Here is a 16646-nt window from a genome sequence, read left to right on the forward strand (position 1 = left end):
AAATCTTTTACATATCTTAATTCGTATGTACTTATCACAAAGTTATTTTTGACGCTTCTACTCCTTATACATACTGCATAAGTCATTAAATTTGTTTAAAAAATTGTTAGCCCCACTATCAAGAATACAAAACCAATAATTTTAATATTACAGAGAGATACATAGAATTTAAAAACTTATGGTAAAATAATGTGGTGGACGTGAAATACTTACTTTACTTGGCTGCATGCACACATATATTACTCTTTTTTTTTTTGGAGTTTATGTGACATATTATTTTATCTATTTTAAAAAAAGATATTGTTTCTAAATTCTGAAAATAATTTTGCTGGACTATTAAATTCACGCTTTATAGCAAGCTTTTACACCCACATAAACTTTTCAATTTATTATATTAAAAGTTTCAGAAGATTTATTGTTTCATAAATGCTATAAGTAATATATTTAAAATCACAACAACAATATATTTAATGTAATTCCATAAGTTGGATCTAGGAAGCAGGGTAGTACGTACGCACAAATCACAACTTACCCCTACCTCGTAGAAATAGAGAGACTATTTCTGAAAGACTCTTGGCTCAAGTGTAATATATTTAAAATCACAAGCTATAAAAATCATTTTTTTCTTTTTCAATTTTATACCTAGTCAAACTACTTCAAAATTTAGAGAAAACTTAAGAGGTGAGCTGTCAACATTATTAACAGCCGTCTTTGTTAGCGAGTACTTTATTTTTTATATGTGATTTTACGACGCAATTCACATTTAGTCGGTCTAAATATGAGAATAAAATGAAAGAATATCAAGTCTAAAAAAATAAAGATATATTTTTCTTCCAACCACAAAAGAATTTACGTGACACCGGGTGAGAAATTAAAAAAAAAAGTAGTAATACTGTCCAACAGTAAGGGGTCGTTTGGTAGATTGATTCATTAGTCCCGGGATTATAATTCCGGAACTAATTTATCCCATCTATTAGGATTATTTTATATCATATCCCAACACTAATTTTTACACCATATTTGATAGAAGGTACTAATTTTTATATCATATTTGATGCAAGGTATAACCTTCTACCAAATATGATATAAAAATTAGTGCTGAATATGCAGTTTAATACCTTACACCAAACGACCCCTAAATGTAGCCAATATATAAAAACCCAAAAGAAGTCCCACACATTTGCTCTCTCATAAACCCTAATTTGGAGCCACCCATTTGTTGTTCTTAAACCTTACATTCACATAAACTCATCAAAACAATGGATTCACAAAGCAATAATGAGAATCAGAATTCAGCAAGCACAAGCTCAAATCTTGAAGTTGATGAAGATACTGCTATGTGTGACTCTATGGTGGTTGGTGGTGATAAGACTAGTGCTGATTATTATTTTGACTCATACTCTCATTTTGGTCAGTCATTTTTCACCATGTTTTTACTTCTATACGTTTTTATCTGTTAGATAGTAAATCAGTATAGTTGAGCTGACGGTCTTTCGGAAACAGCCGTTACCTTGGTAAGAGTAAAGTCTGCGTACACTCTACTCTTCCCAGACCTCACGTTGTGGGATGTCACTGGGTTTGGGTTGTTGTTGTTGTTGTTGTATAGTAAATCAGTATAGTTGAACTGTCTTTTTCTTAAATTGAGCTTCTTCTAGTTTATTGCTTAATATGTTTTGAGTTTTGGAGAAAGTATTTGTTTTTATTGGCTTACAAGTAATTTTCTTTTTGGAAGTTTGCAAGCTCAGATTTTGGAGTCTTGCAAAAACTCAAAATGTTCAGATTCCTAACTTAGTGGGTGTCTGGACATTAAAAATGTGAAATTTTTGAAAAAAAAAGTACTCCCTCCGTTCCATAATAAGTGTTTATTTTAGGTTCATGCACACCCCTTAAGAAATTGCTTACGAAAATTAGGAGTGTTTTTACTAACTTACTCCTAATTAAGTTTTACTACTACTTTTTAGAAAAAGAAAAGTTGATTAATGAATCTTGACTATTTAAATAAGGGTAATCTTGGAAGAATCTCCCCAAAGTCTTCTTGAAAACCTAAAGCATCACTTATTTTGAAAAAAAATTGAAAAGCCTAAAAATTCACTTATTATGGAACAGGGGATTAGTATTTGGAAAAAAGTTGGAAAATGGTATTTGGAAATTGGAGTTGTATTTGGATATGAATACTACTTGGATAAATTTTGAGTGCTTGTGGGTGATTTGGAGAGAAAAATGTGAAAAGACATGATTTCTATACCGGAAAAAAGTGAGAATTATCCATGGCCAAATGGGCCGTTAGTTTTTCATAATTTGCAAAATTAACACCGTTAGTTTTTCATAACTTGCAAAATTAACCACCTGAATTTGCAATCTTGGTTTTAGATAAGGTTGTAATTAACCTGTATTGGGATGAGTCCAACTAGAGCAGAATGGATGTAGAGGATTTAATAAACCCGCAGTGACTATTTTGAGATTGAGTTCTAGTTGATTGGTTGATATAGTTGACAAAAATAAGTAGCTTGGAGAAGTTCATGACCAGTTCGGATAAAAACACTAGTTTATGCTTATTTTCTTGGTTGGAGATAAAAAAGAGTTCTTGCGTTGTTCTGAGGAGATATCTCATGTATTTTCCCTTTCACTTAGCATATACAACAACAACAACAACAACAACCCAGTGAAATCCCACAACGTGGGGTCTGGGGAGGGTAGAGTGTACGCAGACCTTACTCCTACCAAGGTAGGATGGCTGTTTCCGAGAGACCCTCGACTCAATAAAAACATAAAAAGAGGTCAGATACGGCTAAGAGATTCAAAGCGATATGGAAATGAAAACATAAACATGCCGTTTCTTCTTATTGTGTTATTCTGTTTCATCTTTTTGCTTTTGGTCAGAGTTGCTTGGGGTAATTGGTTGAGTTTTGACTACCACTATGATTCAGTATTCTTCAACTTACATCCCTTCCGTTCCTTTTATGGTCTGGCAAATGGAATATATTTTATTGTTGATTGCCTCTAACTATTAAATATTGAGTTGGAGGAATTGTTTCCTTGGTGATAGATAAGCCGTCTTTTCATGTATCCATTGGTTCTTAGACCTATAGTATTCGCTTGACCTTCAACTTCATTACCAGCTTAACACATCTTATGCATCTGGCTTGATCGAGGTTACTTATAGAAGCTAACTATCCACATTTTGTCTTTTGATGCTTTTGCAGGTATTCACGAAGTAAGCATCCATTGTTGTTCAAGTTGTATCTTTTGTTGATACAATTTTGCTTATAGGTGATTTTTACATTGTTCTAATTGTTATTTTTCCGTGGTAACAGGAGATGTTGAAGGATGTGGTAAGAACTAAGACCTACCAAAATGTAATCTATAAAAATTCCTTTCTTTTCAAGGATAAAGTGGTCCTTGATGTGGGAGCTGGGACAGGAATCCTGTCACTCTTTTGCGCAAAAGTTGGTGCCAAACATGTTTACGCGGTATGCATTCCGCTTGTTCCTTGTCCTCATTTAGTACTTCCACTTTATATAATTTCTCGTTCTTTCATGATTGGTCCATGGTTCTTATCTTGTGGTGGGTCCTGGTATAAAGCTATGTGGAACTGGCAGTTGTCTTTGCAATATCATCAAACTAAATATGTAAAAGTGCTAGAAGAAGCCAATTTGAATTAGTCTAGTGGGTATGGCTGATCCTTTACAACCAGAGGCGGACCTACATTGGAAGGGTGGAGTGCACGTGCACTCCCACCCTTCGGAAAAAATTATGTATATACTTTGAAAAATTAGTATATATTTAATTGTGCACTCTAACAAACGAAAGTGGCTTTGGGGCACGTTGGTTGCAACCGCTGCTTCCCTTACATGTCACCCCGGATTGAACCCGAATATCAATTTTAATTATTTTTTTGAGCCTATTTTTATGAAAACAATAAGCGTCAAATCAGCTCGTCCAGATTCAAATCTGCACTGTCACCACATGTTGCACAGCCTTAGCCACTGAGCTATCTCTTTCATTTGGTTCAATGTGTTAAATTTTATTTATTACACATATTTGCCCTATATACTTGTATTTTCGCCATTGATACTCTATTAGTGACCGGTCCGACACAGTATTATCCCTCAATCGTCATTAAAATTTTTGTTGGTGTTTATGTTAAGATAATAGTGCCCCCGCCGTTTTAAAATCCTGGGTCCGCCTCTGTTTACAACTTAATTTTCAGATTGAATGCTCCAGTATGGCTGACATGGCACAAGAGATTGTAAAACAGAATGGATTTTCCGACGGTGAGACTGATTATCACTACATCATGTACTTTGTGATGTGTTTTGGTATGTTTATGCTGATGTTACTTTACTGAGTCTGTTCTCTTTCTATCTCAGTTATAACAGTTATCAAGGGAAAGGTAGAGGAGATTGACCTACCCGTTCCACAAGTAGATATAATAATCTCTGAGTGGATGGGATACTTTCTGCTGTATGAGAACATGTTAGATACAGTCTTATATGCTCGTGACAAGTGGCTGGTAAGTTTCTTTATTTGTTATGATGTATAACTTGTCACTTGGATTAACGATGATATTAGCTCTTCAGATTCGGTTTTCTGAGCGAGCAACGAGACTGCTTATGCATCAATAGGAAATTAAGTTTTCAGTAGTTTTATGGATGAAGAGAAAGCATGGATTCATAGAGATTAGGTTTTGAGTGCTTTTATGGATGAATAGAAATGTGTAGCACAATAGATACTTATCCATAAAGAAATTTATGTAGTCATTTGAAGACACCATGAAGGGGACTGAAGACTGTTGGCATAGTGTTTTGATGCGTTAGCCCCTGAGTGTAGTAAAAATGACTGCTGGTTGAACTACTAACTGAAAAGTAGCTCCCTGTGAAATATTGTTTCTACTTGTCCATTCGGTACCATATTTCAAATTTATCTTCTCTCAATGCATAGGCATTGTCTTTCTGCCTAGCCACTTTTGAATTCTTTTCGGGTTTTCCTGCTTGGTGGCTAAGCTTGTTTATTTATATTAGGAAGCTGATTTGACTATCTATTGGTGGAATTGCACGAATAATTTTGGATAGCGATGAGAATTCTTTGAATTTTTCCCCCCTCGACTTTCTGGTGGATTTTCCTTCTTTGTGGTGTTTTTTTTCCTGTTTTCTGAAACAATGTAAGAAAGCCTTTGCAGTACACGTGCAGCAGGAAGTCTTGTATTATACTTGATGGATCAACCATATGTTGTGGGTTTGACGTTTTGAAGAGGAAATGGAAATGATGCCACAAAGTAAAAGGTCTGAGCAGGAGGAAGTGTTGGTAGTAATGAAATATGTGTGGAACAAGGGAGAGGGCCCCTGTCCTTTTCCAAGCTATGATACTGTGACTTTCGCAACCTCTTCTACATTAAATAGACCATGCTTATTATTGAAGCTTGGTCACGGGTTCAAAAAAAAGGCGTGATTACATTCTATCATTGAATGCTAATCTAGATTTTGTCCCGACATTTTGTTGCCGCACGTGAAACATATTTCAGCTATCATCACATTCACTTGCATTGATCAAACCTTCTTGCTGATCCTCATTCCTTCCAACTTAGACCTTTTCATCTCATCTGTCTATAAAAGCAAAGAAAAGAATATGTGATTTGACTTTCGTGTGTGCTTGGTTGAATGTATTTCAATATTTGTGTTTAGCGGATATTAATAGAGTGCTTCTGTGGTGATTTATTTCCTATTAAACTATATTGAACAGTAAAAAAGAGTGTTAAACTGTGAGTGTGCTAATGATTTATCATTTAGGGTGTGTTAGGTATGAAGGAAAATGTTTTCTAGCAAAATAAGCGGGTTTCTTACTTATTTTCTAGTGTTCAGTAAGTAAGCAAATATTTTTTATCCCAAGAGCATTCATCTAAAAAAAGTGCATTTATATGTAATCTAGCAAAACACACTGTTACCTTCTCAAAAAAAAAATGTAGTCTAGCAAAACACTATGGAGTAGAATGGGGGGGGGGGGGGGGGCGGGGGTTTTGGGGTGGCGGGAGTTGGGATGGTCAAGGGGTAGGTGTTGGGTTGGAGCATTGGGTGGGTAAGGAAGAGACAATGAACTTGGAATGACACTTACCTTCTGTTTGGATGGTGGTTTCCCATGGTTCATTAATGTATGGTTTTATATGAAATCATGTTTGTTTTCATTGTTCTTAAAATTATGTGGTATGGTGTTGTAAACCCGTGGTTCATCCCATGGTTATATAACCATGAAAAGTCCTAATTTTTATAACCACGGATTTGGTGATTTTTTCGTGGTTACATATTTCATTTCTCCATTATACCCCACCATCCACCCTACCCTACCACTCACCCCCACTCCCACGCGCTCCACCATCCACTCCACCCCCACCCTTATCCCACAACCACCCACCCCTCCACTACCCACTACCCCTCACCACCACCTAACCCCACCCTACCACCCACTACCCCCATCCTCATCCCACAACCGCCCACTACCCCTCACCACCACTACCCCCACCCTCATCCCACCTCACACCACCCACCCCTCCACCACCCCCACTCAATAACTACTTATTTTTTAAAGTTTCTATTTTATTCTTTAATATAGTTAAACTAATTTCTAATTAAGAGTTAAGGGTATTTTAGTAAACTTACAAGTTATTATACAATACCATACAGTCAAACCAAACAATACAAATGTTATTAAACTACAACAAACGATACAGTCTATCCAAACATTGTGTTCATTAATACAGTACAATACAATACAACACCATACTGTACAATAATGAACCACGGGAAACAACCATCCAAACAGAGGGTTAGGTTCTGTTTGGAAAGCCACTTGGTAATTGGAATTGGTGTAATTACTAGGGTAGTGATTACACAGCTCAGTAATTGCACAGTATAGTAATTATGATGACCTGTTTGTTTGTCACAATGTATTTACATGCGTACTGTTTGGTTGCAGAAGTGTAATTACACAGTTAGATTACCTTTTAAATAAAGTAATTATCAAAACTTAAAAGTTAATATGATAAATATATGTCTATAAATGATTTTTCTTATAAGTATAAATGATGTTAGATTTTGTATTTAAGATATATATATATATATATATATATATATATATATTTATTTTTTTTCTTGAAAATACATTAATTGGTAATCATATAAATTATTACTAATCGATCAATTCTAACTAAAAAATGAATAACATGCAATGTGAAATAACGAACCAATTCTACTAAAGCAAGTAAATTGGAACCATAAATATAACATAATTTCAAAATCCAAAAATAAATAAATTATTTAACATATGTCAAATTCCAACATAATATAAAATAAGTTTCAATATAACTTAAGTAAATATAATTAAAAAAAAAGGAAAACATTATAAGTTTATAACCTCACTGAAAAATGAAATTCTATTTTAATGACATCACTCTTATATGGGAAGTTTGTTAATTACTCATTATTTATAATATTAGGAGGTGTAATTTCAAAAACTAGAATAATAACACAGTTTCGCTAAATGAAGAAAATAAAATAAATAAGAAATAAAAAAAATACTTGCAATTACATGGAATCACTAGAAGTAAAGGTAGAGAAATAAATGGTAAATAATGTGAAAAAGAAAAATAAATTTTAAAATTAAATAGAAATTAAAAAGTAAAAATAAAAAAGAAATTAAAATAATAGAAATAAAAAAATGATAAAGAAAACAAATTAAAATAAACACATAAAAAAGAAAAGAAATTTAAAGTAACCTTGTAATTACACAGTGTAATTACCACCAATTCTCACCTTCTCCTTGAGAATTAGAGTGTAATTACACTCCTCCAATTACACCCAATTCCATGCTGACCAAGTAATTATTTGGCCAGACGAACATGCCAAACTGTGTAATTACACCCAATTACACACAAATCAAATTCTTAGGTGGCTTTCCAAACAGGCTCTTATGGAACTTGTTTTCCCTACATCCATTAGCGAAGTCGGTTTTTTCCCCATGAACCAGCTCTTTCATATTGCTGCTTTCGGGAGATATTGGCCTAGCCTTGCTTGCTGGATGTGTTCACTTGAGGTTTTCTTGTTTGGTTGATGGATTCTACTTAAGAAAGAAAGAGCTTTTCTCTAATCACGTCCTCTTTCTTTCCTGTTACAGGTAAAGGACGGTCTTGTTCTGCCGGATAAAGCTTCTCTCTGTTTGACAGCTATTGAAGATGCTGACTACAAGGAAGATAAGATTGAATGTAAGTATTTATTCCTCTTTCATGTTTGTACTTGATAGTATTTTTAATTTTTTTTTTTTGGCATGGTGGAAAATATTTCTTGAAAATGTTTTCAATTTTCTCAATGTTAGTTAGGTCAAAATATTTTGGAAAACATTTTCTCTAGGAAAACAATTTCCTTAAAAATAAGGAAAATGGCTTCCTAATGGATGTAGGGAAAACAAGCACCATAAGTGACTAAAAGTGAGTAAGAAAGCCACTTATTTTCGAATAAAACAATTTCCTTCGTACCAAACACACCCTTAGTATGCACTTTGAATGTATCTTTTCTAGTGACATCGAATTTTTTCCACTAGTTGAGCTTCAACTGTCATCTTATATTCTATTTTTCGCCTTTGTTAATTTTGGCCTCTGTGTTCTATTACAGTTTGGAATAGTGTGTACGGTTTCGACATGAGCTGCATCCGGAAGCAAGCTATGATGGAACCTCTCGTTGACACAGTAGATCAAAATCAGATTGTTACAAACTGCCAGTTGCTGAAGGTAATCTGGTCAAGTTCATAGTTTGCCTCGGGATTTTACTTAAATAGCCGTCCCATGCACAATCTTTCCTTTTTTCCTTTCAGACAATGGACATTTCTAAGATGACTTCTGGGGATGCTTCCTTCACGGCTCCATTTAAGCTCATTGCAGAACGTGACGATTACATCCATGCCTTTGTAGCCTATTTTGATGTCTCTTTCACCAAGTGTCACAAGTTGATGGGCTTCTCAACAGGTTTGTACTTTTGTCGTTGCATTTGCTTTTAATTATGACTCTAGGCTTTGTAGTATATTTTTTTTTAATATATTATTCTTTTCTGCTTTGTCACTTTCCTTTTTCAAAGGGGAAAAGGGGCTGTGGTGCTTAGATAGGTCACTTTGTAATTTTATTTTTTCACATTTTTTGGGGGTTATGTGGAAGATATGAGGGAAGGGGAATAATACAAGTTATAAACATGCACCTGATGATTACGGTAGACAAGACCATCTTTTTCTCTCGTGTCAGCTCAATATTTTTGTAGTATGTAAGATTCAAAAGAGTTGATCCAAGGACCCATATGATCTACGCAATAGAATATTAAGGAATCATTTGGTTGCTGGTTAGGGAGCGAATTATTCATGTATTAAAATCAACATAACTAGGTACCATGTTTGTTAGCATCTTAGTTGCTTCGTATAAAATTCAGCACACCAAGTACGGTGTTTGGTTATCAGAAACTTTATAACTAATACATTTATGAGTTACGAGGGAATCTATGTACCTTTTATGCAAGGAAAAATATGGACTGACTAATATATGAATAACTAAATTCTGGATAACTAATCCATCCATTACTAATACCGGCATCACTCTAAGCAGCAACCAAACGACCCCTTAATGATCTACGCAATAGGATATTAAGGCTCTCTTCGTTTTTCTCGTGAAGTGGGGTCAGGATGTTTGACCTTCCCCATAGAAAAGGTTCCATGTATTTTTCCTCCTTTCTGACCATGAAAATTATTCCGAGGGTCTTTCGGAAACAGCCGCCCTACCTTTCAAGGTTGGGGTTAGGTCTGCGTACACTCTACCCTCCCTAGACCCCACATGGTGGGATTCTACTGGGCTTCTTCTTGTTGTTGTTTCCATGAAAATTATTAATGATATGCAGGGCCAAAATCTCGAGGCACACATTGGAAGCAGACAGTTCTCTACCTGGAAGATGTGATTTCTGTTTGCCAAGGGGAAGCTGTAGAGGGGAGCATGACTGTGGCTCCTAACAAGAAAAATCCTCGAGATGTCGATATAATGCTCAAATACTCTGTAAATGGTCGGCACTGTCGCGTTTCAAGAACTCAGTATTATCGGATGCGATGATGCGTTAAAGTTGAAAAAGGCAGATGAGTTCTTGCGTTGTCCTCCTTTCAGGATATACAGGAGCAGAAAATATCATGGAAGCAGGTAGCTGCTTCCCAAAGGCAATTAATGTTAATGTATTCTCCGTTTTTTCCCCACTAAACTGTTGATTATTTTCCTTTCTATTTGCTCAGTTACACAAACAAGAAATTCATTTGTTGCATTGTCTGATGTTTGAGGCCAAACAGGCAATTGTAACCAATTTTTTTTTTTTTTTTGATAGAATGACGTTCCTTGTTTCTTGATACACTGGTTAAAGCTCAATTAAGTGCTATGTTCGATGTCATTATTCCCTGTTAACCGTGTCATGCATGCTTGTGAATGTTATTTTCTAGTTGAATTTGCTCCCTGGTCTTCGTAAAGACACCCTTAACTAGCGAGCTGCTAAGGGTTCAAATACTTCGTCAACATGATCCGCTATGTGTTAAATTTCCAAGTTGATTGCAAGCCCAACGACCGTGAATATCCAGGTTCAAATTCCATATATTATTCCATCTCAAAAGCAAACTCCTCCATTAACATGAGCTCGAACAAGTTAAGCTCTGTAAGCTATTCGACCTTAAGTAGGAAAAACTAAAAGCAGATATGTGAGAATTCACTAATGGGGTGTATTTGCATAAATGGATACCTAATTTAGTGGGGACATAACTTTAGAATATCTTCTTATTAAGCATCTGGATTTTCCTAAATATGACAAAAAAGTAAAATAAGATCTTCTATTTCTGGAAAACTAAGAATTGTGCAGATTCGAAACCCCCGTTTCTTGTAGTACATATATAGTAGTATTAGGTTACAGGTACACCATTTTTTCTTTAAATTAATGTCAGGAAAAAGGAAATAATTGAATCTAGTTTAGCTTCAGAATAAAATCTCAGGCCATAGAGACTCTCCTATTTTAAAGGAAGTTGGATCCCTGCCCAATTATTTTGGCCCTGTATACGGCCAACAGAAACAAGAAAAGAAAAAGAGATAGTATTAAAAACAAAGGAACCCTACCTTAATTTCATTCTCCTACACAAACACAAATACTTACACACACACACACGCACATTCTGAGGATTCAGTTTTTGAAATACACATGGCCATGGATACAAAGTTAAAATTAAGAGACTGGGCAAGGGTTTCGGATTTGATACTCGACATGATTTTTCAAAAATGGCCTTCACTCTCTGATTGCTTATGTTTTGGCGCTGTATGCAAGCCATGGTTTTTCTTCGTATCCAACAACAATTATGACGCCCTACGACAACGCAACGGTTCTAGTTCTGTCGAAGAGCTTCCTCTGCTAATGATCTTTAAAGGTCGAGCTAGCGCGTCTACAACTAACACAAGCTTATACAGTGTGACCAGAGGTAAAATAGTTATGGATCTCGAGATACCATTAATATATGGGACTCAAAGATGTTGTGGTTCTTCTCATGGTTGGTTGGCTTTTCAAGGTGACTTTAGTTTCGCACTTTACAATCCTTTCACACGCGAGAAAATAGATCTTCCTCGTCTTGAACTTAGGGCCACTAAAGTCATTTTATCCAAGAACCCTTCGACCAATCCAAACGATTATGAGGTCATGGCTATGTCCTGGTACTGGGACGACAATAGACTGGCTATCCTAAAACCTGGTAGTAGTTATTGGAAATTCGTTTGTATTCTCAGTGGATCCCCTACACGTGATGTGATATACTACTATGAGAGATACTACGCTGTGGATTATGCTGGTACGGTTTTCTCTATAGACAACACTACTTTTAAATATAAGAAGATTGCACCACCATCAATTGATTATGAGTGTAGTGATTTCAGAGAATTTTATCTCGTAAAGACCACAACTAATGAGTTGCTAAGAGTTCAAATACTTCGTCCACATGATAAGCCCACATGATAAGCCATCATGTGTTAGTGTTAAGATTTCGAAATTGGTTGCAAGCCCGATGACCCGAGAGTCTAGCTTTGAACAGTTGGACAACTTGGGAGATGAAGCCTTATTCTTGTGTCGACATAGTTCAATGTCTGTTTTGGCTTCCAATTTTCGGGATGCAAATCGAATTCTATATACTACAAGGATCGGTACAATTCACGGAGTGAATATTATTCGGTAGACATTGTTCACCTTCAAGATGGCAGCTTCAACACCCACTGTTCTTTCGACAATTTAATTCATGATACGCACGCCACAATGCCACCAGCATCGTGGATCATTCCTACCCTAAAGCCTAAAGCTTTGATGAATAGAATTACTTGGTTTCCTGACACCGCCCTCATAGAAAAATATCCTTTGTTTTACGGAAAAGGCTTCAGGTTTGCCCTTGTACTCTCACAAATAAGCTATATTTACCCTTCGTTATATTTTTTTGATATATTTGGCCTTGTCATCCAACTTTAGGATTATATTTGCTTCTATACTCTATTTTCGGGTCATATTTACCCTCCTTCCGTTAATTCCCCTTACCCCCACCTTTGTATCCCCATTCTTGATTCTGAAAGTGGCATGGAGAAACCGATGGAGTACCAGAAGGAGAAAAAATGATAAAAAGTGAGGGACTAGTACTGAGGTGTTTCAAGAAAATCTTACCTTACGTTTCTTATTTTCTTAACACGCCATTTACTAATTAGATTCTCTTTTCCATTAACGTTTACTGTTCAAAGTGGGATCTCCAAACGTCAGAGAAACTTTCTTAATAATCAGCCTATTATACGTTATTCCATTTGTCTCGCAAAAACATATCTAGTACGTCTGATAAAAAAAACACTTAAGATTATTGAAGGAACTTGTGTTTAATTAAAATGTATCAGAACTTTCTTTGTAGGGAAGACATATATACACCATTTTTGGCTGACAAAATCGGGTTTAATGGGCGGGCCAGGTTTAATTATGATCAGATTTATATTGGGAGAAAAAAAAATAGCGGAGCCAAGATTTTCACATAGGGGTTCAAAAATATGAAAAAGTAAATACCCGAAGAAGCCAAGGGGGTTCAACATCTACTTATATACATAAAAAATATTTTTAATCTTGTATCTACACTGTAATTTTTCGCAGAGGAGATTCGGATGAACCCCCTTGGAGCCTACCTAGCTCCGCCCCTGTACAGGGTGGGGTTTTAACGCGGGGGGGGGGGGGGGGGTCGAGTTTAATTGTGACCAGTGATTAAATTGCGAGAAAGCAAATATGTCTCTAAAGTTAGATAACAAGGGCAAATTTTTCAAAAAAGTATAACAAAGGACAAATATAGCTTAGTTATGAGAGTATAGGGGCAAATCTGACCCTTTTCCGTTTGTTTTATTAGTCATCCGTCTATAATCTATGCTATATTAAAAGCACGAAGGACCTTAGAAATGTTGATTGAACTTTTTGTCCTTCATTAAATGACTCGTTGATAGACAAAACTGTCATTTATTATTTTCCCAATAATATTTAAAATAATAATTTCCTAATATTTAGGATTTCGAAATCAACTAAATTTTGTATTTTAAATTCTTTTTATTTGAACAATCCTTCCTTATTTGAACGTGCATCTTAGATTTCCTTTTACGGTAGAAGTCCTTATTCCTTGTAAAATGTAGAATTATAAGCCATTAATTGTTTATACATTTTTCATTAAAGTTTTTTTGTTTTTGTTTAAGAAATTAACTGAAAGAGAATACATCGGAAAATATAAATAAAGTGTGCACTTAAAACTCCTTTTACGTTTAGAAGTCCTTATTCTTTGTTTTAAACTCCTACATATTCAAAAAAAAAATAAAAAAATTAATGAGTTAATGTTTAACTTGGATAAAAAGACCACAATCCCACACCAACGTTTTTTTTTTTCCGTTTCAATATTGATATTTTTCAAATTTGTTTTCTTTTTTGGAAGTCTTTGAAATTTGTTACTTATTATGAGAAAATTAGCTAAAATTTTGGTTATATAATCTATCCTTATTAGAACTAGGTAAGAAATCCTAATATATTTTAAACTCAAAATTTACCCTATATAAAAAAGGTTTCTACAATTCTATTTAAGTAGTATTTTGGATCGTATTTGAGGGAAACATGCGCTTTCTTCTACTTCTTCGTTTCTTTTTAGTTTTGATTCAAGTGCTTCTTGCATTCACCATCATGTATCTTCCTTTGTGACTTTCTTTTTCTTTTACTTAATAACCTTTAAGATTATATATGAATTACATAATTAAATATTATTTTTTATTAATTCTTATTACGGTCAGAACTGACAAGAAGAAGACCTTAAGATTTGTGTAGATTGCATTGCTCCACATCAATACTTTGAGAACTTGTGTTGGCATGTTTGCGACTTTCGAAAATCTATGATATAAGTGTAAGATGATTTGTCTATATCAATTGCTCTAATCATGTAAGTTAGCTAAAAATCAACAATTGATAATTGATTCTCCTCTTTTGATAATTTCTTGTGTTTTTTATGAAAATTTTTGATCGAGAAGTTGGACCAAACGAGCGATGTTGCCGACGAATGAAGTAGATTAAAATTTAATTTTTTGGTATATGAATAATTAGATTAAGTTAGTAAATATTATTTATAAATGGAACTCGGATAAACGTATGTACAACAACAACAACAACATACCCAGTGAAATCTCACAGTGTGGGGTCTGGGGAGGGTAAAATGTACGCAGACCTTACCTCCATCTCAGAGGATAGAGAGGCTATTTCCGGAAGACCCTCGGCTCAAGAGAAAACATGATGAGAAAAGGTCAGATAAGCAGGAACAGTTCAAAGCAATACGAAAATGAAACTAACGAAAGCGAAAAAGCCATGATAAAGCAGTATGAGAAAACAGAACCAGTAGCTACCACAGATAAATACGATAATCGTGCTACACGGACTAACATATAGTTGCACGAATCAAAGGACAAGAAAATGAATATCAAAACTGCGACTACTAGTACGACGGGATACTAGTCTTCTATTCTAATCTGAGTCCTCCATAGCCTCCTATCTAAGGTCATGTCCTCGGTAAGCTGGGACTGCGCCATGTCCTGTCTAAGCACCTCTCCCCAATACTTCTTCGGCCTACCTCTACCTCTTCTGAAATCGTCCATAGCCAACCTTTTACACCTCCGCACTGGGGCATCTGTGTCACTTCTCCTAACATGCCCAAACCATCTCAGCCGCGCTTCCCGCATCTTGTCCTCCGCTGATGCCACTCCCACCTTATCTTGGATATCTTCATTCCTAATCCTATCTCGCCCGGTGTGCCCACACATCCATCGCAATATTCTCATTTCTGCAACTTTCATCTTCTGGACGTGCGAGTTCTTGACTGCCCAGCACTACGCCCCGTACAACAAAGTCGATCTCACTACCACTTTGTAGAACTTGCCTTTAAGCTTTGGTGGCACCTTCTTATCACACAGCACTCTTGAAGCGAGCCTCTATTTCGTCCATCCTGCACTAATACGATGCGTGACATCATCTTCAATATCCCTATCTCCTTGTACAATATACCCAAGATACTTAAAGCTTCCTTTCTTTTGGATGACCTGGGTACCCAGCCTCACTTCCACGCCAGCCTCATGTGTTTCATCATTAAACTTGCACTCTATGTACTCTGTTTTGGTCCTACTCAACTTGAACCCTTTAGACTCCAGAGTTTGTCTCCAAACCTCTAGATTAGTATTCACTCCATTGCGGGTCTCGTCAATCAGGACTATGTCATTCGCGAATAGCATGCACCATGGCACCTCACCTTGAATTTGTCGCATCAAACCATCCATCACTAAGGCAAATCAAAAAAGGATAAGAGTTGATCCCTGATGCAACCCCATCTCCACTGGAAAGTGTTCCGAGTCTCCTCCCACTGTTCTAACCCTGGTCTTGGCTCCCTCATACATGTCCTTGATCGCCCTAATGTACGCCACAGGTACACCTCTAACCTCCAAACAACTCTATAAAACCTCTCTTGACACTTTATTGTAAGCCTTTTCAAGGTCGATGAAAACCATGTGTAAGTCTCTCTTTGTTATATCTCATATTTTTATACTTTGGGACAACCCGGATTAACTATGATAAGTTAGGGCCAAGACTATTCCGGGATTTGAAGTCGGGACTTTTGACTTGTGATTTTATTTTGAGACATAAGTTATATATGAAATTGTTGGCATTGAACACTTAGGAAAAATTGGGACCAAAATTCACATAATTGGAATTAAAAATCTTGCACAATAAAGGGCCTTTGGCCGTGTGGACTTGGAATGGTCCCACACATTGTTGTGGCCAATTTTAATTGGTCCAACACATGTGTGGGCCATAACCAAGGGGAGATATTTAGTGTGACTTAAAAGATGACTTTCAAGTCATCTTTCTTCATTACATTTAGCCAAAAAAAAAAAAAAGTTGGAGAAACAAAACCCCAACCTCACGGCCAAGACCATGAAAAACCAAGTCCATTTCAAGCCACCCCAAAATTAATTCCTTGGTACAAACCCACTATTTGGAGGTCCCTAAGTAGCGTGGAAGCATTGTTGG

The 16646-nt window shown here is 35.8% G+C and overlaps 2 protein-coding genes across 3 annotated transcripts; both read left to right on the plus strand.

The window, feature by feature from the left end:
* Positions 1–1178: 1178 nt before the first annotated feature.
* On the plus strand, positions 1179–10451 carry LOC132636860 (probable protein arginine N-methyltransferase 1). Of its 2 annotated transcripts, XM_060353913.1 has the most exons (9): positions 1179–1410; positions 3204–3214; positions 3315–3470; positions 4211–4274; positions 4371–4513; positions 8164–8251; positions 8658–8773; positions 8857–9007; positions 9921–10451. In XM_060353913.1, exons 1-9 carry the CDS (start codon positions 1260–1262, stop codon positions 10124–10126), a joined length of 1086 nt encoding a protein of 361 aa, XP_060209896.1. In that variant the 5' UTR covers positions 1179–1259; the 3' UTR covers positions 10127–10451. The 2 variants fall into 2 exon arrangements, with proteins under 2 accessions (XP_060209896.1, XP_060209897.1); XM_060353914.1 differs by lacking the exon at positions 3204–3214.
* A 792-nt stretch (positions 10452–11243) lies between these two features.
* LOC132637991 (uncharacterized) lies at positions 11244–12044 on the plus strand. The gene has a single exon (XM_060354991.1). The coding sequence runs from the start codon at positions 11244–11246 to the stop codon at positions 12042–12044; it is 801 nt and encodes a 266-aa protein (XP_060210974.1).
* The last annotated feature ends 4602 nt before the right edge of the window (positions 12045–16646 follow it).

The sequence above is a fragment of the Lycium barbarum genome, chromosome 4 (genome assembly GCF_019175385.1).
Source record: "Lycium barbarum isolate Lr01 chromosome 4, ASM1917538v2, whole genome shotgun sequence".
NCBI classification, from domain to species: domain Eukaryota; kingdom Viridiplantae; phylum Streptophyta; class Magnoliopsida; order Solanales; family Solanaceae; genus Lycium; species Lycium barbarum.